A 26,602-nucleotide genomic window follows, 5' to 3' on the forward strand; every position below is an offset into this window, starting at 1 on the left:
CACATACAGTCTGGGCCTTCGCAAAAATGCAATTTGGGATAGTCGTCTTCGTCCCCCCTGCTTAATGCAGCGATAGAATCAAAATGACAGAAGTGACAAATGTCCTAATCTTTGCATGAAAGGGGAGCAAAACAAAACTTAATGAGGGTTGATTTGAGGCTGGCAGGTGTAATGGACAAGTTCAGATAACGGACATCACTTCTGAAATCCAGTTCAGCGAGATTCAATTTGCAACTGGACGATTCCCCCTGCGTGGTGAATTTGAAAGCAGTGAAATAAGACTAAATCAGTGCCACTGCTTGCGAATTGCCGAGACGCCTGTAGGCTGCAACGACACGAACACGGCCACTCTCAGCAGTCGATGGAGTCATCGCTGAACAGAACTCAACGATAGCCAAGGTTGATTAAATAGGTTTCCACCACCGCAAAAAGTTCCAGGCTGATTGAGTGTTTGTTTTCTCTTGCTAACTAAAGAGTTTTTTTTTTGTGTTTTCAAGATCCGCAGGTATCTTGGGCACTCCTGTGGAGGCACTCCATCAGTAAAGTGGGACTATAACAGGAAGCTCATTTAATTGCAATGTGAACATCAAGGCCCGCAGAGCGTTTTTTTTACTCCCAACTGCCTGATAATGTAGGTTATACAACTTCAAAATATCTGTCATAGTCATAGTATACAGAAGAAAATGTAAATACACAAGAACTTGTTAAAAAGATGTTATCACACGGGTGAATATGGATGCAGATGCTTGAATAAGCTAGCGGAAAAGCACAGTCGCAAGCTCGCACACTGGCAGCCACACGTCAACCAACATAAATTGACACTACCAGCCATCAAACAGGGCTTTAAAATGAATACACATGAATACTCAAAAAGGTATTTAACATTTCGACCAGCCACAGAGACATCACCATTTACATTCTATAACCACTATTAGACATCATCATCAATCTGCACCACGACAGCCCAGGGGATCCTTTGGCGGCAATGATCATGAAAACAGGAGGGTGATATATCTCCAAGGACGCCAGTCTATTTATTGGATTATTTATGAGTGAGTGAATTTATATATGCATGTGTGTTTGAGAAGTGATGATAACCTCAAATGTGTTTCACCAGCTCTTGGTAAAAGGGAATGGCATTCATTTAAGTTTAATTGAAATCCGGCCGGTGGTGCTTAAAGTGCATATAGTAAAAAAGCCCGGAAGAGTACCTCATGGAAATCTGATCATGGAAATTCACTGCTCATATTGAGGTCAGAACAGGTCACCTTGCCCAGACTCAGATAAGCTAGTGGCTAAAAAGGGTGTGCAGACAGGCCTATTAAGATAAGGGAAATATTGTACTGGTCAGGACGGCTGATACAGGAGCGATTCTGAATGTGACACATTTTCTGCTGAGGGAGTTTGTTGCTTGAGCTGCCCAAAATGCAAACTGATGCAAGTCAGTGAACAGCACAGGGACAGGCGATGCATTAAATGTGCTGAATGCGGAATTCAAAGCATTAGTATAGCAGCACACAACTATTTGCGATGTAAACATATAGTGGACTAATGGCGTCCTGAGCAGAGAAGTTGCTCTCCCGCTCTGTGTGTTGTAATCCGGGATCAGCTGTGCCAGTCTGTGTGACCCGCTGGCTGGCTAACCGCGGCATCGCCGAAGACACCCGTTAGCTCTGTTAGCACTGCTGCTGTTGTTAGCACGACAGCCGTCGCCATGTTGAGAGCATGCTTGAAAAGTTTATCTGTGAAATGCTAAAATCATGTCGTCATGTTGTCAGCAAACTGACTCGTTAATGTGAGGAACACAGCAATATCCATCTTTCTAGGTTTGCCATTTCGCTAACGTTAGCAACAGTGTGTTTTATCGCTTATGAACTTCATTTGAAGAGGCAGGATGCACTCTCTTCTAACCAAGACAAATATCCAGCTATCATTGTCCTCCACTTGTCCCCACTTTTTCAAATAATCATAATAAAAGTTCTATCACGTTCTTTTTTTACTCTGGGTAACATGACAGTACGGACAGTATGGCTTGAGGAAATCGCCACCACAGCATGAGGTTAATTCAAAGTCACTAGGAGCCATGTCTGGAATGTAATTCTATACTGCCAGATGATCCCGTTGAGCCCACTGTTGAATTATTTTTTAACACGCAGCATGTTAAATACGCCCGCCAAAGACAATCCCACAAGAGGCAGAGAGATGGGAGTGGAAAAGAAGAAAGTGTCCTTGAGCAAACTTGTGTATCTTTTCCATGAGATGAGCACAAAAAAAAAGGAAAAGCCAGCAGCAGACAGCAGCCACAGTCTGCAAGCACTATCACCTTGGAGACAACACAAGGACATTTTGTTTTGCTTTGCCAGCTTCCCCATTCTCTCCAAAGGGATGAAGGGAGGAAAAAAAAAGCTCAAGAGCACCAACGAGGTTAAAAAAAAACGTTGGCATTCTCAGTGGGACTCATGGGTGACCTCATAGGCCGATTTGAATGTCTACGAAACTGTTGACCACAAAGAAGACATGGAAATATGACTGATTGGTGAATACTTCTCATGCTCTTGAATGAATGAATTTCTCATTTCAATGTCCCCTTTACAAGTACTACCTCTTTGCAGTATTTTAAATAAAGAATATGGCCATGGATGTGTTTAGGTATTTCATGATACAGGTTTTAAGAATATAGTTTAATAAAATGGTCTAAAACCTCAAAAGGTAATTTAACCTCTGTATATTCCGGATTCAATGCATTTTGAAAGGCATTAGAGATGATTAAAAATGACGAGTGCCAACATCCAGCTATCAGATATTCATGATTCTTAAGCTCGGGGGCTTAAAAATGTTCCTACACCTGATCAGGTGACCTTTTCATTCACACAAGACAGGAGCAAACTTCTGTGGGCGCTGCAGCTCCCTCTCATTGAACCACCGACTCCACTCATCATTTACGCACCCTCTTTTAATGCACAAAATCCCCCCTCACTAAACGCATGGAGTCCGTTTCCACCGCACACCGAGCTTTGTGCTTCATTTCAAAGCATTCATTTCTAACTAATTAGCCTCTCTCTCTGTGTATCCCAGGGCTCGTGGCTTTCACAATTAGATAAGCACGCTCTACTTTGCTCCTGGAATAAAAAAACAAAAAAAAAAACTGCCATGCTACTGTGAAATGAATCTGGTTTATATGACTTGCCATTTCCGCACAGACAGCGGGGCTCGTGGGCTCTGGGAAACTTCTGCAGAGTCGAGATCAAAAGAGGTGCAAAAGGGCTTTCGGGGGGTAAAAATGAAACCAGCATCAGACAGTAAAGTCACTCCTCCAACCTTGTGCTGAACCCAATTACCTCCTAATTTTAGTATTCAAACCTTTATGCATGGTTACTTACTTCAGAAAATAGAGAAACTATTGGACAGTCTTAGTGGGATGTCACCCATTAGCTTCCTACTAGCCTGTTTAAAGCATGCTAAATGGGATTTCTGGGTGCTGGGACATGTATTTTTAGAGTGAACCGTACTAGAGTGTGGCTATTAGTGGAGCCATATACTTGTGTCATTTGGCTGTTTGATGTGAGAGTGCTGCTTCCACATTAGTTAGTTCTTCTTTTTAGCAATAGGTAGCAAATAGAAAAAGTGGGTTATCTTATAATAATAGTTGACCAATAAATATAGTTACAAATTCGAGACGAACGTTAAAAAGGTGTGTCCCAATGTGACCCAAATCTTACAGGATGAAAGCAGAGAGAACTGGAGACAAAAACATATCCGAGGCTTTAATATGTAAACCAATGTGGTTTTGTTAATTCTCAGCCGTCAGCTAATTGAGCATTCATTTGTATAACATTTTATTTTTGATGTCAAACATACAGAACATCATCTATTTAAGCCGTCTCGCAAAATCAGCGCTTCATGAGATCGTGTGCCGAGGAGAATGAACGGCAATGACGTGACAAAAGTCCTGTCATTTAATGGAGTCTTTTGTGGCAGGACCACAAATCCATCAGAGAGTGCAACTGGGATGTGTGTGTGGGGGGAGGGGGTGATAGCATGGTGGTGGCGCGGGAGTGTGCGGTAAATTATGCAGCCAGACATCCGGTAATGCTCCGATATCATCTGACATGATGAGAACCGTAATGGATGGGAGCTATGCATTGTTTGGCAATTCATTTCTCATTCCGAAGCTCTCTTCCCGGGGGACTTGAGAGGGCATCTGTGGAGGTCACACAGCCCTGGGAGAAAGGGTATGCCCAGGGCTGATATATATGCACACACGGACGTAGGCCCGGAGAGACACTCGCAGTGTTTAAGTGAAATGACAAGAGGAGAAGTGAGCAAAGCCTGCTAGCATATGCAATAGATTGAGGTACTGTGGGGTGGATTCACAAAACAGATGTGCAGTAAATACATGTAACGGCACAAAAACACAAGTGCCGTTTTTTTTATCCCTAATGTGCATGCATAGAAGCTCATCTGCATTTGCAAAATTAGATTTAGCTAATTAAGTTGTACTTATTTATTCATTCTATATATTCTAAAATAGTGTGAAAAATCTCAGCATAAAAACACATTATGCTAATATGTCATGCATCTACACATTTACTATTAATATATATATCGTGTAACACTGTAATGGTTTATATTAAAATAACACAGTCCACCGAAACCCATATTTAGCATCCATTTAAAAGCTAAATGATGAATGTTGGATTTTGTTTTTATTCTTAGAGCCAAAACTTGAGTCTCACAGGCTACTGACAAGGCGCCACATCATCAAACCAGGGAAAGCAAGAGGAGGGAAGAGTAGTATGAGCACATGAGCAGAGGGGATTTCAGACTCACTAAGAGGGAAAGGAGCACTCCTTCAAAGTCTCATCCAATTGCCAAAACGGAAAGTAAAGCTTTTCCAAAGACTCTCAACCAACAGTAGTATGGGCCAAATGGATCGGGCAAAGCTGTGTCGAAGGAACTCTGACACTGGTTATGAAAGAGGTGAAGATCCTACGGAGGCCTCCAATCAGATTTGTCTTGGCTGATTGGCCAAAATAAATCACTTTTGAGCTTGTGTGTCACCGAGCTTGTTAAATGTAATGTGGTAAATGTGTAAACGGGTTCCCATACACACACACACATTCAGGAGTAGAGTGGAGAAAGAGTAGCGTGGAGGAGAAGATTCCACACACTCCAGCTGATCGGCGATGTGGGGATAGCTGAGGGGACACACGTGCGTTTTAAACAAACAAATCAAGGAGAAACTGTGTGAAAACACACATGGCATCCTTTTGTTTTTACTCCACACACAAAAAGGGGCGAAAAAGCACGTTTTGCTTATGTACAGAAGTCAGTAAAAATGCACCTGTGTCTTATAATCCCCATTCACCCAAAATGTTCAAACCACACAAACGCTTTTTTTTTTTCTGCATAAGTGTGTTCCCCCCCCCCCCATTTATGTACATGTCAGGAGAGATGGATAGGTTGCTGGCCTTAATTGAGGGATTGCCTGCCACCCCTCAAACCACACAGGTGATCTGTGTGTGATTTCCGGATGAAGGTAGAGCTGCCAAGGCCCATGATGGATGGCCAGCCAGGAGGAGGGACACCAGACAAACCCATGTGATGTATAATGGGGTCTCGCACAGAACGAACGGACATGCTGTGGACCACTTGAAACATGAGCTCGCCACCTCAAAGGTCTCATTCAAAATCCATATCCAGAAATATTACACAAGTAAGCTAAAATGAGCAAAACACAATAGCGTTAATATGGCAACAATGTTTATATTTTACAATATAGTAGAATGTATTCTTACATGTGGGAATATGGCTTTGAAACATTACAAGAGGCTCTTAAGCACCAACGAAGTGCCCCCTGTTGCCATGCAAAAAAAAAATCTAAAGCTGCCTTACTAACAGGGCCCCATTGTGTTGCAGCATTAAAGGGTTTGCAAGACGATCGTGCATGTGTTTGTATGTGTGTACATGTGTTAGAAAAATCATTCCAGACTATAATCCGAAACCTTCCACTTTCCCCTCGAAGATAATTGCCCTCTGCGGGAGGTGCACCAGGCATGTGTTCAGTGCGTAGCCCGCAAATAAGCATGTAGCCTACATTTCTAAGCCTCCACATCAAAAAGGGGATTCATGCAGCACGCAAAAGGCCGTTCACGAAGCGAGATATTTCTCCAAGCTTTGTCATCGAGAAAGAAAAGGTCCGACGATGACGTAAGGCAACTGCAGGGTTTCACTTGGATCCATACAGTAACAAAATGTATCAACCAAAAATTAGCATGACAGGTACTGGGAGGCCAGTGCATAGGGAATGGAGCCAGAAGGGACAACAGTTTGTGCCTTTAAGAGCACACCGAGTCCCACTCAAGATTATCTCCACCAGACTCTGCCAGCATTTACTGCTTAGACAGTCTTAATCAATTTAGCATGTGTCAGGCACTTCCGAACAGAGCCAAAGACGGGCTTGAGCTTCCAAAACATCAGCTGCTTCAGCATGGAGGCCGGGACACCACGTCTGCCGGCTTTCTCCAGGCCTAGCGGCGCTGGCACCGTGCCTTGGCCAGATGGCAACATGTGGCAAAGAATGACAGGAATGCCAGACGATGGCTGTATCTATGACACCAACTGAAGAGTCACTGAGACGTCGTCTCACTGGAATGTGAGCTGAAGGGAACATCTCAGAGACAGAAAACGATAGAAATCATTGAAAATCAGGATTGCTCCACATAAACAGTAAATACATCGTTGTAAAGTATGTAAGGAGTCTGTATAAATAGTTTTGATGTAGCATGAGCAGCAAGGCTTGTACTAGTGCAGCAGCAGGTGTGTGAGACGGAGGGTCATTTTCTCATGTCGCTCGCCTTTGCAGTCCTGTCGAGTCCTGAGTGCAGCCAGCGCGCCTTCGTGCTCGCTGTGGCAGACAGCTCAGAGGTTATTCTGGTAAAGGTGAGGCCAGGGTCCAGCAGTAATGTCTCCAGGAAAGTTAAAGGAAACAGTACTGCAGGGTTTTCTTTTGTTATTGGTCGCCTTTTTCTCCTTATGCTGAGGGAAGGTCCATTGTTTTCTTATTATCTGGATTCTATGAAGTCCTATGCATGTGCACATGTGTTTGTGACGTTTTCACATGTGTGTGGAAATCAAGAGAATGGATGGATGGTTTGCTGAGCACCGACACGCTTTCAGTAAGAAGCTGTTCAGCTGATGTACTGGTTTTGATGGAACAATTCAAAAGGTGACTGCCTGGTCAGTATCAAATATAACACTCGCTATCTCGACGATGATTTTCACAGCAACCTTTCCAATCAGAGGTGTGTTTGCAAGCCTCTGCGCGTCTCGCTAACAATCCGCTAACTTTCCTCGGCGGAGGGGGGCGATGGAGCGGAACCACACCGCGATGAAAGAGGGAGAACACTCTAAATGGCGGATCTGCAGAACTGGGTCATGGGTAGTTGGGGGGACAATTACTTTCAGAAGATCGGCAAACTCGAGCCCACTACAGCCTTCGCAAATGAGTTTGCAAAATTTCCATTTACTAATAGGGAGATACTTTTTCTTTGTCTGCTGGCTCTTCAACTATTGTATATGCTGTATATTTCTTTTGTTTAAAAAAAAAAAAAAAAAAAGATCATAGAGCAATTTCCCAGTTGTCCTTGCACACTCTGCATTGAATGTGATCATGTGAAGTGGATTAATTAATGGTGGGAGAGCTTTTATATCTGCCTGCTAATAGCAGTCTGTGCAGCACAGTCTTTATCACCAATTCAGTGAATTTAATTATCAATGGAGTTGTCATGGAAGCACTCTTGGGCACAGATCATCCGTACTTGAAAGAAATATTGCTCTGTCTGTTGACTAGACTTCAGCAACTGCACAGATAAGCACAGGATTATGTTTTGGGAGTATTCTAAAAGTGGGAAAAATAAGTTTCTTTTTTTTTTTTGTGTGATTAAGAAACAACTTTTTTCCTACCAAAGTATTGGGGGGGGAGTACTAAATTATGATTTGCTGAAAGAGTTCAAATTCACAAACAATTAAACACAATATGATGCTTAGAAGTCCCCGGTACTGCTTTCTGTGCAGTTCCAGATATCATAACCCTGTCCCTGCCAACTGCCCTGTAGCAGGTGCAGTGCCCTGGCCCATGTGCTTGTGCATACGGTAGCGGGCTCAAGCTGTGGCCTGGCCATTTCTCTCCTGCTCTGTTGCCAACATGCCATGCTCTACTTGTATGGCAGGTCAGGCTTGCTCGTGGAGGGGGGAAATGAGCTCCTGTTAGAGCACACAATGAGACCTTTCTGGGAGAGTCAACAGGCACAATGATCAGCGACACTGAATTGTATTTGCAGCAAAGGGAAAGTACTACCTACATAAGTGTGCTGGCTAAATTTAACAACTTTGCTTTGGGCAAAACTAGGAAAAGTGTTTTTGTTTTCTTGGTAAAAGATATGTGCATGAAATGATCTTAAAATCCTCATCCTCCACACCTTTGTGTCTCTTTCGCTGCAGCCATTGTTGCTGTAAGTTTGCACACTCTCACTGGAGTAGCGTGTAAATGGCTCAAACATTATGAATCAGCAGTGTACGGACTCATCCGTGTGCGGTGAAGTGCTCTACACCGACGCTGAATTAACCAATTCCGTGGTAACTATCCTACAATCTCATAATTAGGCGCCTAGTGAGACAATTGTGTGAAAAATGAGTACAGCTAAAAAAAAAAAATAATAAATACTCGCACCAGAATAAGTCTGCATTCTCTTTTGCTGTATTTGGTTTGGGAGTTGATCAAATGAAATGGTTTACAGTCCATTCAATCACTCCTTCATTTCTTATCAGGCTGTTTATCTGACATTTATATTTGTTCTTTGCCTCCATCCATCCACTTAATGCAACATTTCACTATCTATATTCATGCAGCAGCCTCTTTACTGGGCAGCTCAGTCTGCACAACGGCAGCCAGACACACAGCATCTCAGTCTAATGCTGAGGATTTTGCATTTGCATGTGAATTAGCGGCGTGTGCGGCGGTGTACATATGTGTGCTCATTGTGTATCGCTGCTAAAAAAAGTGACGGATAATCATTTAATACAGAAAGCACATTACAACATCATTTCACTCTCCTTAACTACAACAAATTACGTTACGAGTAAGCTGTGTATCATCAAAACCAAACCCTGTAAGCATGGTGACTGAATGAATGAATATATTACGGGGAGTGTTGAAGCAGGACTCCGTGTATTAACAAAAAAAAAAAGAGTTGGGGTAGAGCAGCAGCCAGCGAAGGAAAATAAATGAAACTGGCAAGCGGCAGGTAGAGAAAGCTCCAGAGGAAAAAGCAGAGGTAGGGACTTCACACTCAAATAACTTGTGACATTTTTGACTAGAGCTGTTGATGAGATAGCGCAAAGAATTACCATGGTGTGTCAAAACAGGTTGTTTTTTTCCCAGTTTCATGCTTCACAACAAGCACCAATTTATAAAAAGAACAATGGAGGGGAGGAATTAGACTTTTCAAAAGAGTTTTAGGAAGTCTTATGTGAGCGGTTGTTCCTCTGCAAAGGCAACAGCTAGAATGAGGATAAAATGTAGCTTGTGGCTGAAATACAAGATGTGAACTACTTACAGTGTTAAACGCCCCAATGTGGTACAGACATCAAGAAAACACAGTTTTGTGAATGACAAATATGTTCTCCTTTCATGTGAATTGCTAACTATGGTTTTATACTAATAACTTCTAATGTATCTACAGAATCTCTCTCAGGTTAACTTTATCCCACTTCGGCAATAAGTATAACTACAGAGGTGACACGTCGAGCAGCATTCCATAAAGCCAATTATCGCAAAAGCTTGCCATGCCAAGCTGTTCTCTGTCTCCCAAAATATACAAACGTGTGGAGCAAACCAAATGACATGCTGATTGTCTTCGAGCCTTGTAATTAACGAGGCTAAACATGTAGTTTGTTCTACCCATCTATCGTACTGTTCTATCTCGTCTTCTCTCAGCTATGTTTTTTTTTGTCTTAATTTGTACTTTCTTTTGTTTATACCCCAGTTTTATTCTTCCTTTTTGCCTTTTTAGCTTTCTATAGTTACATTGCCTTGTATCCTGCTTCTGCTTTGCTTTGGATTTATACAGCAGAATGCCTGCTGGTGATGTCAGCTGGATTCTTTTTGAGGGTCTACGTTCATCCCCATGGGGAAGGAATTTGCACAATAATTGACCACGTACATTTAGATAGTATTTGATACGGTTAGGTGGAAACGTGGTTGATGTCGAGGAAAGGTCAGCGGATCACAAAGTATATCAAAAATTCATTCACTCAATTCCATATAATAATCATGACAATGTGGCCGGTATTTTTTTTCCCAATATCTTCCGCTGAACCAAATGTAAGGATGGCTAGATGTACCAATGTCATTATCTGACTGCAGAAATGAAAGTAATTCAAATGTCAGCTCTGTTCCAGAATGTATGTGTAAAAAACACAATAATAATAAGTTGGTCTTACCGAGTCTGTTGTCCAACGCTCCAAAGTCCAGAGAGTACTTCACGACGTGGTAATTGTTCCAAACGTACAGCAGGTTGTCCCTGGGATTGTAATCCACTGCAGCGATGTACTGATAGGAGTTGGGGAAAGGGATGTCGAAAGAGCCATCTTTGCTTAGCTCTGTGTTGTAGATGTAGTCGATCTTGTTTCCCGTTGCCTCATTGTCATCGTCCTCATACACCGACTTCACCACATACAAGATTCCACAGATCATAAAGGCGTTGGATGCCGAGCGCTTGTCGTAAGCTGTGTCCCAGGTCCCCTCAACGCGTAACGTGTAAGGATTGAGCTGGCTGATGACAATCCGCCCGTTGTTTTGCTCGGTGGCATAAATCACCCAAAGGCCATTTTCGTCCACAGCCAAGTCAATGTCCGACTTCCCTCCCCAGCGGTATGGAGATGTGTCATGGTAGTTGGCGTTAGCGATGATGGCCTCGCCGCTCTTGATGCGAGTTCGCAGGTCAAACTTGACAATGTTGCGTGTGCGCTCCTTGTTGAAGAACAGCGCCCCGTCATACACCACGAAGCCCGTTCCGTCCACACGATGTGGGAGTTTGTAGGTTGTTGTCGGCCTTCCGGCGATAAAGTCTTCTTTGGAGGAATATTCGGTCAGCGTGTCAGTGCGGTAGGGTGTCCAGGGCATATAGTAAATCTTATCGGAGGCTTGGAGAGGGTCTTTGCACCAGGCTCCTGACTGGTGGTCCGATTCAAAGAGGTGCTCACTCTGGTACACCCTGCGCAGAAGCCCTGGGCACAGGAATACTGAGGAGCCAAAATAGGGGAAAGACAAGTACAGAGTTACATTGGCAGGTATTATCCATCAAGAACTTAGAACAGCAACTGGATGCAAATACATTGAAGTTGAAGTCTTCTTCCACTGTGAAGGACCGAGATATTGAGTCACACTCTCTTCATTAGTGTCGGGATGATTCGATTAAATGCGGAACAGATTACAGACTGTAAATGTTGTGACATGAAAATACAAGTTAAACAGGAAATATACAATATTTGTATAGAAGATACTTCCAAGTCAGTTAGTCTCTAGGCCTTGAGGCAATTAGTTTACAATACCACTGAAGGAACAGACTTCTGGGTTAGGGGTGAACAGAGTAAATGAGGGTTATTTCTTCTGACTTAATGTAGAGCAGAAACAAGGCAGACGATGATGATAAACTTACCACGGATGGACCGACTCTCCCACATGCACTTACACACATTACCGTTTGTTGGTTTCTCTTTACAAAGTGGCTTTTCAGTACGTGTCTACTGAATTACATATAATTGCAACAGAAAAAAAACACTCTTTTCTTTCATTAAAACACTCTTGTGACTCTTTTTAATAGATAGTATAAAACAAACCCAAAGTTAAAAGATTTGGATAAATAGCTACGCCTTAATTATTGGCTGAGGCGGCCCTTTAGGAGATAGAAAAGAAAAAAACACAAATACAGTAATTACATCATCAACATAATAATTGCCTGTCCATTATTTCCCCCCCAACATGACATTTTTAGTCTGCAGCAGGATTTACAATATCACACAGTAAACGAATTAAACGTGAACTGGTTTGTACACAAATCTGATAAAGCCAGGCCAAGAATATACTGCTGGAGCAGGTCAATAGTGGAAACCGTTTCCAAAAAGCTAATTTCAGTTGATTATGGATAATCATGGACTGAGGCAATTAGAATTGTATGTCAGGATTACATTGAGTACGTGAAAAGACTCATCTTAAAACTACAACATAAGAACAAATAATTACAAACACATTTGATATGTCTTCAGTATATTCATGAGACAAAAAGAGACAAACTGGCCGAAGTCTGATAGAAAGAAAGAAAGGATTTGCACAGTACAATTTTCCCTTTTTCCACGGCTTTGGGCCCTACAGTACATCACACATATAAAAACAAAGTGTGTGTCAAGGCTCCTTTCACTGTAATGGGCCAGGAGCCTGACAACGCTGACAGGTTCTCGCCGCAGATCCGTCGGGAGGTAAAAAAGCTGCACACTCCGAGGGGAAGGAGGAGAAAGAGACAGCACGGAGGCTTCTCTCCCTTGTAATCTCTTAAGATTAAACATGTTGTCTACCTGCAGGTGAAAAATGTGGCGAGAGATGCGTCCTGTTGACACAACGCCTTGGCACACACACATCTCAGCGGTTGCTCCACTAAATGCTAAGAGGGCCGTTTCTGCGCGCTGAAAAAGGGAGGTGGTGTGCTGGGGTACAGGGTCAGAGAAGGTGAGCTTTGTACCGACAGCACTGTAAAATATGCTTTTTAACGACGCAAGCATGGAGGAGTGAAATGTATTAGAGAAGTGATACAAAAGCAATCATGGCTTTCATGGGGAATAAAACGGTTACCTTAGCAGCAACAGACGTCTCTATGAAATGTTTTGAAGCTTCATTGCTCATTCTCTTTGCCACAGATTTCAGTGTTATGTCATTAATTCATGACTGATTGCACCAGCTATTAAAGCGGAACTCTTGACTCCTGTTTAACGACTCCGTTTCCAACTTTGACTTAAATCCAGCTTTGTATAGTTAACGCCTGACAAAGGACACTATTCCAACTCATGCAGGAAGATAACACTACAAACACAATGCTCCTGGGGCACGAGTAAAGATTTAGTATATGTTCTGCAGCATCATGCGGGGCTGATAAAATAATAATGTGACGATGCTGCGATCTGTCTCCAGTATTGACGAGTAAGTCCCTGAAGGTTATAGCCATCATCATGTTAGAGCTATAATCAAAAATGCTGACAGCTTATTGGACAAACTATTGATCACCCTGTATAGCCGTCTCCTTTAATAGTATGCAGCTGATAAAGCAGAGCTGGAATAATCTTCTTTTATAAAAGGGAATAAAAACACACCCCCGGGTTATGGGATTTCACTGGAGAGCAGGTCTGTAATTACCTCACCCTAAAGAATTATCATACATGTGGCATATATGTCAATCTGTGTTACTGTTGATGAACGAGGAAGGAAGGTCCAGTGCGATAGAAACTGTTTTGGATGCTGCAGCTTGGTACAAAGACTAAATGAGAGAAAGCATTTAGCTAATTAGGTATTTCTTCTAACACCGTCTCACTGATCAATCAAATTTCCCCATGAATGGCATGTTTAACCTCTCCAATGAACCGCACAATGAACACAAACCCACACCTGCTTTAGCGCCCCGTCACCCAAAAACAAATAATAAAAAGCAAGCCTACGCCCAAATGAAAGTGCAGATGAAAAAGAAAAGTTGTTGGTATTTAGTTACCTTTTTGTTCCACTTCTATTTTTAGGCATGAAGGGAAGAGAGAGAGAGAAAGAGAAAAAGAAAGAACAGATTAATGATGTGAAAAGTCTTTATTTTGTAACAGTCACACAACAGCTTAAGAAGAGCACGGGGTTAGTGGAAGAAACACACAAAACATTCAATCAGAAGCTTTTAGGAAAGAGAAACAAACACCGCGTCACACATGAGCCTGTTGGGGGGAAAAAAGACAGATTAATCAGGTCTTAAATGGTACGAGATGTTTTTTGGGGCTTTTTTTTTTTGTAGTGGGATGGGAATGTGTAAAACAGATGTACTTTTTTGTACATTCATCAAATCATTCAACTTTGTGACCACTTACAAGCAAGCTTATGAGTCCAGGGTACAACTGCGAGAAAAAAAAAAAGCACCGAACATGCAAATTTGAGTAGCCTACATTTCACACGACACACAGCTGCAGTTTTAAAACTGATAACCTGTCACTTAAATGATGGGATATTGTCAATGCTGAAAACAGTTAAAATGTCTGCATTTTTTTTTGTCCATTTGGGGGCTTAACATGTTCCCAAACTGTTGATGTTGACACTGGACAAAGCTGTTCACGATGGTCACCTGCTTTAAAAATACAGTAAGCACACATGTATATTTTGAATGTAGACAATGCTGCAATGTACTATACTGTTTTTTGCCAATGGATATGGAGGCTTTGAAGAGAGCATAAAGAAGTTTCACTTTCAGCTCAGTTCCCCGTAAAAAAAAAGGGCGTACAACGGAGTCTTTCTTTTTGGTGTCTAAAATACAGTATGTGTATCTGCTGATCTGTCCATAGTAGTACACGGCTTTGCTACGGTGCTGGTACTTCTGTCTCCTACTCCAAGCTATGTATATGTATGTGACGACTGTCATCTTCTGTAGGTGATACAGTGACTATGGATGAGTACCTCATGCAACCCTACCTCCAAAGACCAAAGCTATCCCTTCAAGGGTACTGGTATTGGCACTGGTAAGTTAATGTATTGTACATTGTTAAACGATACGCAGCTCTAGTGGTGTAATGGACCACGGTCATCGATCCGTACCTAAATGAATGTGGGTTGAAGGTAAATTATCACGTTATCATGATGTGTTCGCGTGTAGTTTTTGTGAGAACTTTTAATACACAGTTGTTTTCACAGCAGCATAAATAGATATTAGAGTAGAAATGATGACCTGTTTACACTGGCTCTAAGCAGCTTATAATACATCATTAAAACCACGAATGACAACATTTGTTTTAATCAATAACACAATCTTTTTATTCCAATCATTAGAGTTGTGTGTTTTTATGAAGAAAAAAAACACTATAACTCACTATAACAAAGTAAAAGGATACGATTTATAATTGTTAATGGTTTACACTGACTTCAGTGTATAATAGCTGCTATAATCAAACAAAACTAATAAAGGATCTATATCTGCCAGTATTGATCATCAAGGATTAGCAATTAGTATCTGCGGTAAAAAAAAGGGGATCAGTGATCTTGATGAGTTATATTTGCTCCCTTTTTTTCTTTTGTGCTGGTCTGATCCGTGACACGATCCGAACCGTTAGTTTTTATGATCCGTTGCACCACCACTCAGCTCTAATCGCTGCAGGTGTAAGTGGAACGCAAAAGCCGTTTTGATTCTACAGCTCAACAAGTATTCTGTGAGCCTGTTGAAGAAGTGCTGTGGCTGTAACGTCTTTATTTTCAACACACTATATATGTATTGCTTCCTCTTGTGGACCAGCTTTTTTATGTCAGGCATTGGCATTTGGCCGGTCCCGTCCCTTCCCCTCCTGTAATCCCGGTTCTAATAAGAGAGGATTAACCTCTGTTACCAGGGCTTACAAGAGTCCTCTCCTCCAAATGGAGAGTGCCAGTGAGTGAGGTATGGAGGTCAGTGGATAGGGGCGGGTGGGGTACAATTTGAAAGATGTGAAAGTTATTAGAGGAGAACAATATTAATGCAAGGCGGCGAGCTAATGAAAAGCAGCAAGTGAGGTGAAGCTGTGTCAGGCGAGGGAAAGAGCAAAAAGAGAGAAAAATAATGGGGGAGGGGGACAGGCTTTCAACAAGTCGTCTGTGTTGGTCAGATCATAAAATTGTACACTGGTACAGCACTGCACCTCATCAACAGCAAACACTCCAGCTGTCATAGAAACACAATAAGTCCATACAGAGCCTGTGCAACAATAGCTCTGGGCTACATCTGAATCACTATTACCGGCAACTCAAATTTGCCAATTACTTGGAACTACACGTGGACCCCCATCGATCAAATCAAAGTAAATAGCCGATCGAAGCCTCTTCACCTCCCGTGAGCAATGGCCACACAACAGGGGCCACCGGGAGGCCGGCATTTCTGATTGAGCGATAGCTTACAGTGGCGAGGGAAGAGGAGGGTAATGATCTATAGGAAAAGGCATTAAGCGGCGGGGATGTGAGAGTTGGTATACGACGCAATTGCCGTGGGAGATGGTGTGAGAAGGAGTAAAGGATTCGGATGAAATACCCGACAAGGAAAGACGCCGCTCCCGGGGGCTACTGTACAGTATGCGGGCCCTGTCGCTTGACCAGAAAATGCTGCCTGGATGCAGGCAAGGTCACCCCTCGGATCACTCAAACCAATTTGTTCATGTCGCGTCCACTCGTGTTTCACTGCAAATACAGTACAGGCAGAGATATACCTGCGATGCTGGCCCCGAACGTCCAGACTTACGGCAGGAAAAGCAGAGCGTGACGGAGAATTGATTCATTTGAGAAGCTTCTTTACTCTGCCCCGCCGCCCCCATTGTGACCGTAATGCGATTTTGGTCACGGCTGTCATTGAGTCACTATAAAGCACTTAGCTCTCTCTCATCCTCTCATCCCATCCCTTTCTCTGCCTTCTCCTTGTATTTCTCTCTGCATCCTCACTGATGGTCTAAGAAGAGTGAAACTATTAAATACCTGCAAAAATATACAAATCCAAGAAATAAAAAGGTCCTTTTGGAGGTACCGTCACCTCTATGAAAGGGTTACGTCCTCCTCCATCACACAAAACAGTGAGTACCTTATTCATAGGCTCTACATGATGAATGAGCCTTTATCTGCACTTCTGTTCCAAAACACTTGACAAAGCCTTGTCCTGATATTTTAGGACACAGCATTTAATAGGTTATACACAGCACACGGCCTCACATGTCCCTAGGTGCTTCTGATTCTATACACAATCTGTTTCATAATAGCGAAGGGCAACAACAAGAGCTTTTCACCTAAGGTCTGTACAGCAGAGACCATTTGAGGGTATATACGGAAAAACAACTAATAGAGATGCTCCAGTGAATTGTGCGAGGATGATGTTAAAGGTAATCGCATCACTCGCACGAACCTTAAAACAGGGAGTGAGGTAACAAGCTCATTATTTGAAACAAAGATGACTAGTATTGAGTGGCCATGCATCACAGCATCAATCTAGAAGCAGAAATGACATTGAGACAAAGGAAAATAGCTCATCATTATTGTGCATTCATTATCTAGGATAGATTTGCCAACGCCCGGCTTCACAAAATTGCACACCTGGAAGTAGCCAAGTGCACTCTCTCTCATCCTTTGGCCAGTGAGAAGCAGTTTGGGGTTAAGTGCAAGGCTCTAAGACGCCTCAATTCTACTCATTATCACGATATATAGATTTATCTGGAGATTAGTCGAGGGATAGAAAACTGCTGCCCACACAGATGTAGACACAGCCGATCACTACTAATGAATAGGTGATTTAATATTCAAATTATCTGTTTAAATTGTGTTCTATTTGTCTTTTCTTTTATGTTTTTTATTTATTTTTGGGTTAGTTATGGAAAACAACCAATCAAATAAGTGTTCTACCAGGCCATAGTTAAAGTGAACGCATTGCTTGGACAGGTTGGGGACAATTCTGGCAAAACAATAACTCACTAAACTGTGCACATGCAGCTTGTTACAGTCTGGCTGCTGCATGGTTTACCATGCCAGACGCATAAAGCTGGGAAAGGCAACATGGCTGATGCTGCAGCTTACCTAATTGTTCAAGCTGTCGAAGCCAAATGTAATAAAGCAAACCTACTCTTGAAAATAATACGTTTCTTTCACGGTTATAAAATTCCCATTTCAATCAAAAACTACAACAAAACGTGTTTGCATGTAATTCATGCTTTGACAGTGTAGATACTATAGGCAGGCAATGCTGGAGCAGCCTGCTGTTCAGCCATACCATACCCTATATAAGTCAATTATAGTACCACTCTATAAAGCAGTCCATACGGTATTTGCTCAGATAATGAATAATTTCAAATATCATTTGCTCCTGGGAAGTTGCTCTGCATACGTATTGCAGTCTCCGCTCTGCTTAAGACACACGCTGAGCGGCTAACAACGGGGACCCTGAGCGACCGAGAGTCCCGACCCCATCATGTGAGCGGCAGCTGTATGGACTTACATTTAAATAATTAACGCTTCCCAATTTCACACTAATGGTTGAGAGGTATCAGAATGGTATCATTAGCCACTAATAGAGATTCATGGTGGAATGGCTGCAATATTTTTTGTAATATTCCCCCCCCCCCCCGCTCTTTTTTCCATTCCCTCTCTCTCATCGAAGGAGATGCAGAGTGCAGACCCCTTAACTCCATCCCATCAGCTTTTTAATTAATGACACAAATTACGGGGCCTTGAATAGCATGTGCCAAAGGATGGGGGAGGACACGCAGGCCACCATCTCTCTTTCTCTAGATTCTCTCTTCATCTCCCTCATTTTTTTTTCCTATCATTTCCCTCGGTTGGTGCTCATGAGTCTCCCACACCATCATTACAGGTTCCATTTCTCAACACCTGTCTTTTTCTTTCAACTTACTTGTCTGCTCTCTTTGTGCCCCTTTCTCGTACCTATTCAATCTCCTCCCTCGTGTCTCCGCTCGGTCTCCATCGCTTTCTCTCTCCCTCCTACTGGGAAACTGCAACGCTACCTTATAACCTTGACAATGCGTGTGTGTTGTGTTTGTGTGCTTGTACTTCTGTCTGTGTGCATGCATGTGTGTTTGTCTCACTTTGAGGGACAGGTGCAAGGACTTGGCGCTCATCCAACCTGCTACCAACGTAGGACAGAACAACAGGGGGAGAGGAGGCAAGTGCAGCCGAGGCAAAACAAAATTAAATAGAGTTTTTGTGGAACATGGCGGCAACTGGAGCAGAAATAACCTAATAGCACCTCCTGAAATATTTCATGATTTTCAAGGACCTTGAAATTATGGAACAGAACAGAGGGATGGGGGGGAGGGAGAGAGAGAGAGAGAGAGAGAGAGAGAATTGTTGGAGTGGAAGAGAAAGAAAAGAGGATGTTTAGCCTGGACATGGTGGAACATCAGTCAACAAAGAAATAAAGAAAAGACGAGGAAATAGAATAAGAGCTTTGATTAGTATGGTGATCATTAAAAGGAGAGACCCCCCCCCTGAAGAGACCGATCTCTAATTAGTGCTATATCCTCGACACTTGGCAACCCAATAATTCTTTCAGACATGTGTGCCTGAGTGTGTGGGTTGGCTCTTGAAGGAAACACAGATAAAAAGCTTTGCTTGTGTTATATAAATGGAAGTGTTTATGAACATTTCCAGAAGCTTGTTCAGCGAGCAAAGAGCATGTATTCCGATATGTTGGGGCGTGTACATTTCTTGTCTATCCGTGATAAAAAAGGCCCGGGATGATCCTGCATGTAACGTTGTATTGAGCAAAAAGAGCAGCCGGCACAAAACAAGAGCCTGATAGATTACACCAGTTTATTTAGCTATTAGTAGGGGAAAACAGTTTTCGCATGTCCAGATTCACCCCGATCACACCACTATTTATCCACATTGGTAATCACAGCCTCCCTGTGCAATTATATCGCCTCTCAACTGGGAAAATTATTTCTTTTTTTTTTTTTATATAGGACCATTGTTAATCCAGCCACGAAACTGCCATTTTTCTATTTATTTCAATTCACCACACTTTTACTATGAAAATATAAAGATCATGTCATAGATATACAGCTGGTGTATTGTTCATTAATATGTCTTATTAAATCAGGGAGGTAACCTTTTATTTTCCATGTCATAATAGTATTGTTTATCAACTTGTTATATGAATAGTATAAAAAGAATATGAACATATTGTGTTACTTTGGTTACACATATATTGTATTTTATACACATATATTTGCCGTATCATGATACATAACTGAAGTGAAATCTGCTCTAGCCCACATGGCTGCTCTGTAAGCCACATGTCGTGCGTTCTCTTTTGAGGAAAACAAAAAATCAGTTATCAGAAATGTATATATTATATAGTTTTGGTGTCTAAATTGCAGCCCTGTAGCAATAACATCACCATTCAATCATAGGTGGACGGTGGGCAGCCTGCTCCACAAGACAGCAAGAGCCGGAACAAACAACAACCTACATTAACTCTCTAGCTAATGCCTCCTTCTTGTCTAAAAACAAACAGATGTCTTGCCCTGCACCACTGTGGGAAAACGGCACTGTTAATAGTCAGCACATTAAACTGCTTTAATACTTGAAAACCTCTGAAGATCGGTCAGTTTAGATGTTGATGTGGTCCCTATTCTTTAATATCACTTCTGACAAAATCCCGTCTGTCATTGGCTTGTAGGCTACAGTTGCCCCTGCAGTACACGAGCCTGGTAGCTAAACAGTCAATCAAGCACAAACACTGACACAGCCCTCAGAGGCTTGAGGGAAAAGAGCATTTCTTATACATCTCCCAAGACTGCAAGAAAAATATATATATAAATGAATGTGATTTCCGTTGGACAATAACATGTAAAGACAGGGTGTTTCTGCAAAGCACAGATTAAAACCAATGTGCTGCGACAAGATCAATCTCTGCAAGTTCAGGCCACGACACCGCCGTGAATCCAGTGTGTGAAATATATGACAGAAAGTCATCGTCATCAGAGCTTGCTGTGTGGGCTGGGGAGTGGTCAGCTGTCACTGAGCGATGTGATGGCATTACAGGCCCCCCCCCCTTCACACATGGGAAGAAGCGGAGCTGGTCGCTCAGGTGGGGAGAAGAAAAAAAAGCTGTCTGAACAAGCAGGCTAATGCTCACTGGCATTTCGGCAGGGAGTTAAGGAAGGGTGTGGTCGTGTGATGTATCTGCTGTCACGCTGTTGCCTCCCACACTAGACCTGATGAACGTGGATTGGAGAGAGCTCAAGGGCAAAAAAAAAAAGCCACTGCACTTCCATACAATCTGCTTAGTAGATTTACCGATATCACAGAGAGTGATCTACTCTTGAAGAAGCTTACAATTGGTGCAAGATTATCCAAGGCAAAGAGAGAACTGCCTGGGTGCTAGGAAGACTGCTGATGGCGTTTGAATACTGAGCGACTATCAAAGGCGAGCTGCATTTGAACATCAGATTAGACGTGATTCCTGTAAATAATCTAAAATCCTTACAATGTGTGGAGACACTAAAACAAAGGGTGACCCTGACGTAGACACATAACTAACCGCGTGGTCCACACTGCGGCACGTGAAGTCGCCCAGGTGGTGTTTACCTTCGGTGTGACCACTACATAATGGGCTCTGTAATCACACCACAGTCTGCCCGAGCTGCATTGCACGTGATAGCCATGTGCAGATCATCAATTTCATGGTTTCACCTGCCAACACAGAAGGACAGAGATTGGTAGCAGGTGCTGAGTCGGACATGCCAAAACAATCTACTCCATTATTCAGTGAGCCCCCCCCCCCCTCTGTACTTGTTAGCTGTGTTATTATTAGCTAAATTAATTAAAAAACAATTAGGTGAGTTGGAAATAAAAGAACTCGCCAAATTACATGGCAAGTTTCTATGAAGTGTGAGCTCCGGATTATACCGCTCCGTTCGAATCAGAGAACTGATTGCATGATTATATGTCCTGGCTTAGCTTCCAACGTGTGAGCCATATCTGACAGGGCTGAGCTGGATCCCACTGTGAAGAGACAGGGTTTTACATTGTCCTTATTAGCTACAAACAGTGGGGGGAACTAGTGGCTTACGTATAGCAACATACTGCCAGCAGGTTTTCTTCCTTTGTTCACCCGCTCTCATCGTGTCTGTGTTCTTTCACGTTGCCTCCACCTCGTCTGCCGTGCATACTGAAGTGTCCATGTTGAAAAGTGAAAGGATCAAAAGCGGTTCCCCTGACAGGACGTGTCATTATCCAGGAGCTAATGTTTCTGGGACGAGGGGTTTGACCGCCAATATGCCATGAAACCACACTGAAAGGTACATCTCACTCCCGTGCTACCGGGAGATGGCTGATGGCCGGGAGAAGGACAAGAAAGGTAACGGCAAGCTGTCAACAACAGAACGAGCCCTTTAACGGACAAAGCAGGTCTTGAATACGTTTTTTTTTTCCCTTTGACAAGTCCGGAGTGTGAGGGGCCACAGAGGAGATGTAAGTGCTTCATTACTGCTAATGAAGAACACCGGGTAGGTAGGAGGCAGACACAGTTGCATTGACCTCTTGCGAGCCTCGACCTTTGGGAGGAGCTACGCGGAGGGAAAGACGGTGAAAGCGAGCGAGAGAGGTTTTAATAAGGCACTAAGAGAATAGACACGCATCTCTCCACTGAACCGCGGAAAGTCAAGGTGAGGTGGGGCGGGGCAGATGTTCACCGTTGGAGCAAAGTCATGTTTATGAGTCATCATAAAGGGTCAGCGCGTCACTTCTGCCTGAAGGCTAGCCTTACTAATCTGTAAAGTGCATGGGGGAGCATGCACAAACTGCACTCGTACAACAAAGACGGAGACCTCTGGCAGATGAAGGAGTTTACATGCCTCCATCACGATCACAGGGTCAAATATAAGCTCATTATTATGTCTTTAGTACTTTGTTTTTCATCCAGTAAGATGTATCATTGTATTTCTTTATTGTCTTACCTTTCTATTAGTGCTATTTTTTTTATATCAAATAATTATCCAGCTCAAATGATGGAATGCTCTGACACTGCCACACAGCACGGGCAAACACCGGCACTCTGAGTAGGAATTGTTGTAAGAAAAAAAAAAAAAAAAAGGTTTCTCATTACAAGTGATGGAGCGGACCAAATCGCAAATTAATAAAATCAATATTGTATCTGCGGCATGTGTCCATCGATTTAGCACACCCCTCTGCCATTATTAACGCTGGATCTGATTGTGCAATCTCGCCCGGCTTATAAAGATATGGAGAGGAGAGCGGTAATTTATCCCTAAAAGAAAAGAAGCTCCACGAGCAGAATACAGATAAAAGCCGTCAGTGAAGGTGCTAAAGAAGAGAGGAGGGGAGCAGTTGAGGGAACAGAGGGAGCAAATAAACAGAAGGGGAAGGGGAAGGCAAAGCAGAGCACTTAAAGGACAAAATGGAAGTGAGAGTGAGGGAGACTTGGAAGAAACAGAGTATTAGGACAGAGAGGGAGAGATTGTCAGAGGAATATAGAGTCAAGACTGGAGACATGGGTGGCTGCTTCCCTTATTAGACACTCAAATCCGTCAGTCTGTCTCAGGAACTTGGTAAAGAGACAATTGAGCTGTAATGTAAGCTGCTTTTTTTTTATAGATTCCAGTATGAGATATCCATTGACCTAGAGGTGCATGATTTATTATGCAAGACATGGTAGCACAAATTGAATCTGGCCACAAAACAAAAAGAACCGTCTCTGAGCTCGGCACATTCCAGCAAAAAAGGATTGGCTCATTTTGGAGGCAAGGAGGGAGTGAGTCCACTGGGCTGTCACAGATGAATTGCATTCACAAGCTGCAATAAAATATGTTTCAAAATCCGTCTCCAGCGACTGTTTGTGATTACACTTTGCTTTCCTGCTCAATATACAAATAAACGCCTACATGGCTTCTGCATTGCCAGCAGATTTTTTTGTTATCCTTCAATTGGTCCTGGACACAATCCATAGTGACGCCAGACAAGGTGCCCCCCCGTTTACCTTCCTGGCGCGCCCCTAATAGGCAGCCCCGAACAACATAGCTGCCAGAATCAGTATGGGCAGACTGTTCCATGTTTCAACTTGGCTTTTGTTAAGGAAGTTGAGTTAATCAATAAAACAATAAGGTGGAAGGCGAGTAGTTTAGGCAGACAACTGGCTGTGGTTCCCATGGGGTGTCATGTAACTTCTATTTGAGTGGACCCCTGTAACACAATGTGTCACAGAGATCAGGATATTGTAGCATTACCAAGCCTCTGCATTGGATGTGAGCTTTTCAAAATTTGATGAAATTCCCTTCAGGCATTCCTGAGATATCGCATTCACACAAAGTGTGTACAAGCACCCTTTGTGTGTGAATACTGACAGGAACTCAGAGTTGCACAAAAACTAGACGGTTGATTACATTTTGTGTTTCTGTCCGTCGCAGCTTCGGTTTGGGTCAGTGTTGCACATGGACACCTCAAAAAAGACACCGACGCTGGGTGGCTGGGATAGAGAAATGTGCATATTGAAAACAGTCGGGTACAAAAGAGCCATCTGCCAGCTCTGGATCACAGGTAGAATCAGGCGGGAATCTAGAATCTAGTGAGGGAGCCATGTAAGGACATCAAATGTTAAAAAGATGGTTTTGATCAGATTTAGCTCGAACCCAGCAGCTAACTGCACCGATATAAATATCTGTGACCAAATATTTCCATTTCCAGATCAGCACTTTATACAGCACGGCAAAAAATGTGTCAGGATTCTGGCAGGCATAATTACTGTGGCTTTGGTGTTCCATTGCAAAAGGTCATTATAACACAATACCTCAGGTCATATGGCAATGTCCACGCCGCTTCCTCTGGCCTCACCTGGACTTCCTCTCTGTGTGCTCATCCTGTCACCCCCATGCTGATCCCTCCCCTTTCCCTGCCCAAATGTTTCCACTCAAGTTATGCAGCGCTCGACAGCGCGTCTCACCTGCTGCACTAATTAAATCTTCTTTATTCACTCACTTTCCAGAGACGCTGCACTCTGTCTGAACATTAACCGGCGTCCACTGAGCTGAACTGAACCGAAAACAACAAGTATGTTTCATTTCGATGAAAGTCACACGGCCTTTATTGCTGCTATGCTAACAGAGACATGACATGATTCCTCAAAGATATTGCAGCACTGTGAACTGGGGGAGCTGATGGGAAGGCACTGACAAGCACCGTCTGAAAACAAAATGAAGCTCACGCTTCCCTCGACTGATTACATTAGCAGGTTCTTTTTTCTCCCTTTTTTTAGTATGTTGTTGACAACATAATTCCCACACAGCCGTATGATTCTGGGGAACAATTTCCAATCGGTCTCAAATCATTTGCCTGTTGTATCACTTTTAAACTCTATCTACAGTGTATACCTCGGATCTGCCCTTTTTTTTTTAATATCAATAAATTAGACAACCAATATCCCAGAGAGGATGTCACTTGTAAATAAATTGACCGTAAGCTGGCAAGATGTCGACATAATTGATGTTATGCATGATGAAGAAAATGATGAATGTGTTAATCTCCGGTCAGTTAGAATAAAGACTTTAACATTTGATAATCAGACGAAATATTCCTCTACACGGATATACTGAATGCTTTTTTTTCCACATGTAAACAACAGTCAATTATATTTTCAGCACTAAAACACGGCGTTCTGCTTTTTGGGTTCCAGGATTCATCACTTGTCTTCACGTCGACCGATGCATCTTAAATGTGCTTCGCTGAGCCGGATGACACATTCAAGATATTTTTGAACATTAAGACCATTACTCGCGTGCATGTTAATAGGGTTGTTGATGAGCCGTCGCTATTACGAGGAAATGAGCACGGCTAAGAGCGTGATAGAGGTGCTGAAGAGTGTGAGGGAATTAAGGAATACATACTGTAGGGTACACATTCATATTGGACCTCCAGATATTTGTAGGTTCCTGGGCAAGGGTCAGGAAATACATCTGGTCCAGCCACAACAGCACACTGGGTCCGGTTATTACATCTGGAAACAGAGAGAAGAGCAATAATAGCAACATCAGACAATCTTGCCCTTCTGATTGGCAACCATACACAGTAGCAACATTAGTCGGATGTTTAATGTGTGGTTAATGGAGTTGAACATCTAATTCTGTTGCAGAGATTATGATTATGAAGCTCTACTGTTAACAGAAATGATTTACCCAGTCTTTTCCCTTCAATACATAGTAACTGAGTCGGGTTTTTATACTGTATTTGGACACGTTAAAGGGGCACTTCACCATTTGTACACTTTAGGTTCACTTTAATTTTCCAAAACGTAGGTTTACTACCAAGTAGTTTTTAGGTTTACTTGTGCAACAAAATGACTTGGTAGGTTGCAGTGTGTTATGATGAATGTTGTATTTAGGAACATCTGTATTTTTCTTGTAAACCCTTTCTTATATGATATATGAAACGCATTTTGTTTAAGTTGTCTTGAAAGGTTGATTGTAATGCTGCTACAGATATTTTACATTTGTGGGGACACATGACTAACTGAGGGACTAGAGATCTCAGATACCACCCCGATTGAGGCAAGATAATTGAACGTTGTGTGACATTTAAAGTGGAGATAGTTCGCCCTTTTGTAGGCTCAGGAGACAATCTCATGGGTAAATTCATCTTTCTGTTGAGGGGTAAAGTTGGAAGTCATGGACCTGAAACCAGGCTTTAAACCATGAACAGGGCACATTGTTATTACTGCATGATGGATGGTGGTGGTGGTAGTGGAGAGGAGGGGGGGGATAGACACAATCCAGTGTG

At 42.7% G+C, this 26,602-nt stretch overlaps 1 protein-coding gene across 1 annotated transcript in view; it reads right to left on the bottom strand.

The window, feature by feature from the left end:
• The window catches only part of LOC142971769 (adhesion G protein-coupled receptor L3), a 111,669-nt gene that overhangs the window by 60,895 nt on the left and 24,172 nt on the right, over positions 1–26,602 (bottom strand). Inside the window, exons 2-4 of the mRNA XM_076112428.1 lie at positions 25,714–25,823; positions 13,815–13,829; positions 10,504–11,304 (exon numbers count right to left, since the gene is read on the bottom strand). Of these exons, the coding sequence (XP_075968543.1) occupies positions 10,504–11,304; positions 13,815–13,829; positions 25,714–25,823 (926 nt within the window). The remainder of the gene's footprint in view (positions 1–10,503; positions 11,305–13,814; positions 13,830–25,713; positions 25,824–26,602) is intronic.

Source organism: Anarhichas minor, unplaced genomic scaffold (genome assembly GCF_050575085.1).
Source record: "Anarhichas minor isolate MPS153535 unplaced genomic scaffold, ASM5057508v1 ptg000049l, whole genome shotgun sequence".
Classification (NCBI taxonomy): Eukaryota; Metazoa; Chordata; class Actinopteri; order Perciformes; family Anarhichadidae; genus Anarhichas; species Anarhichas minor.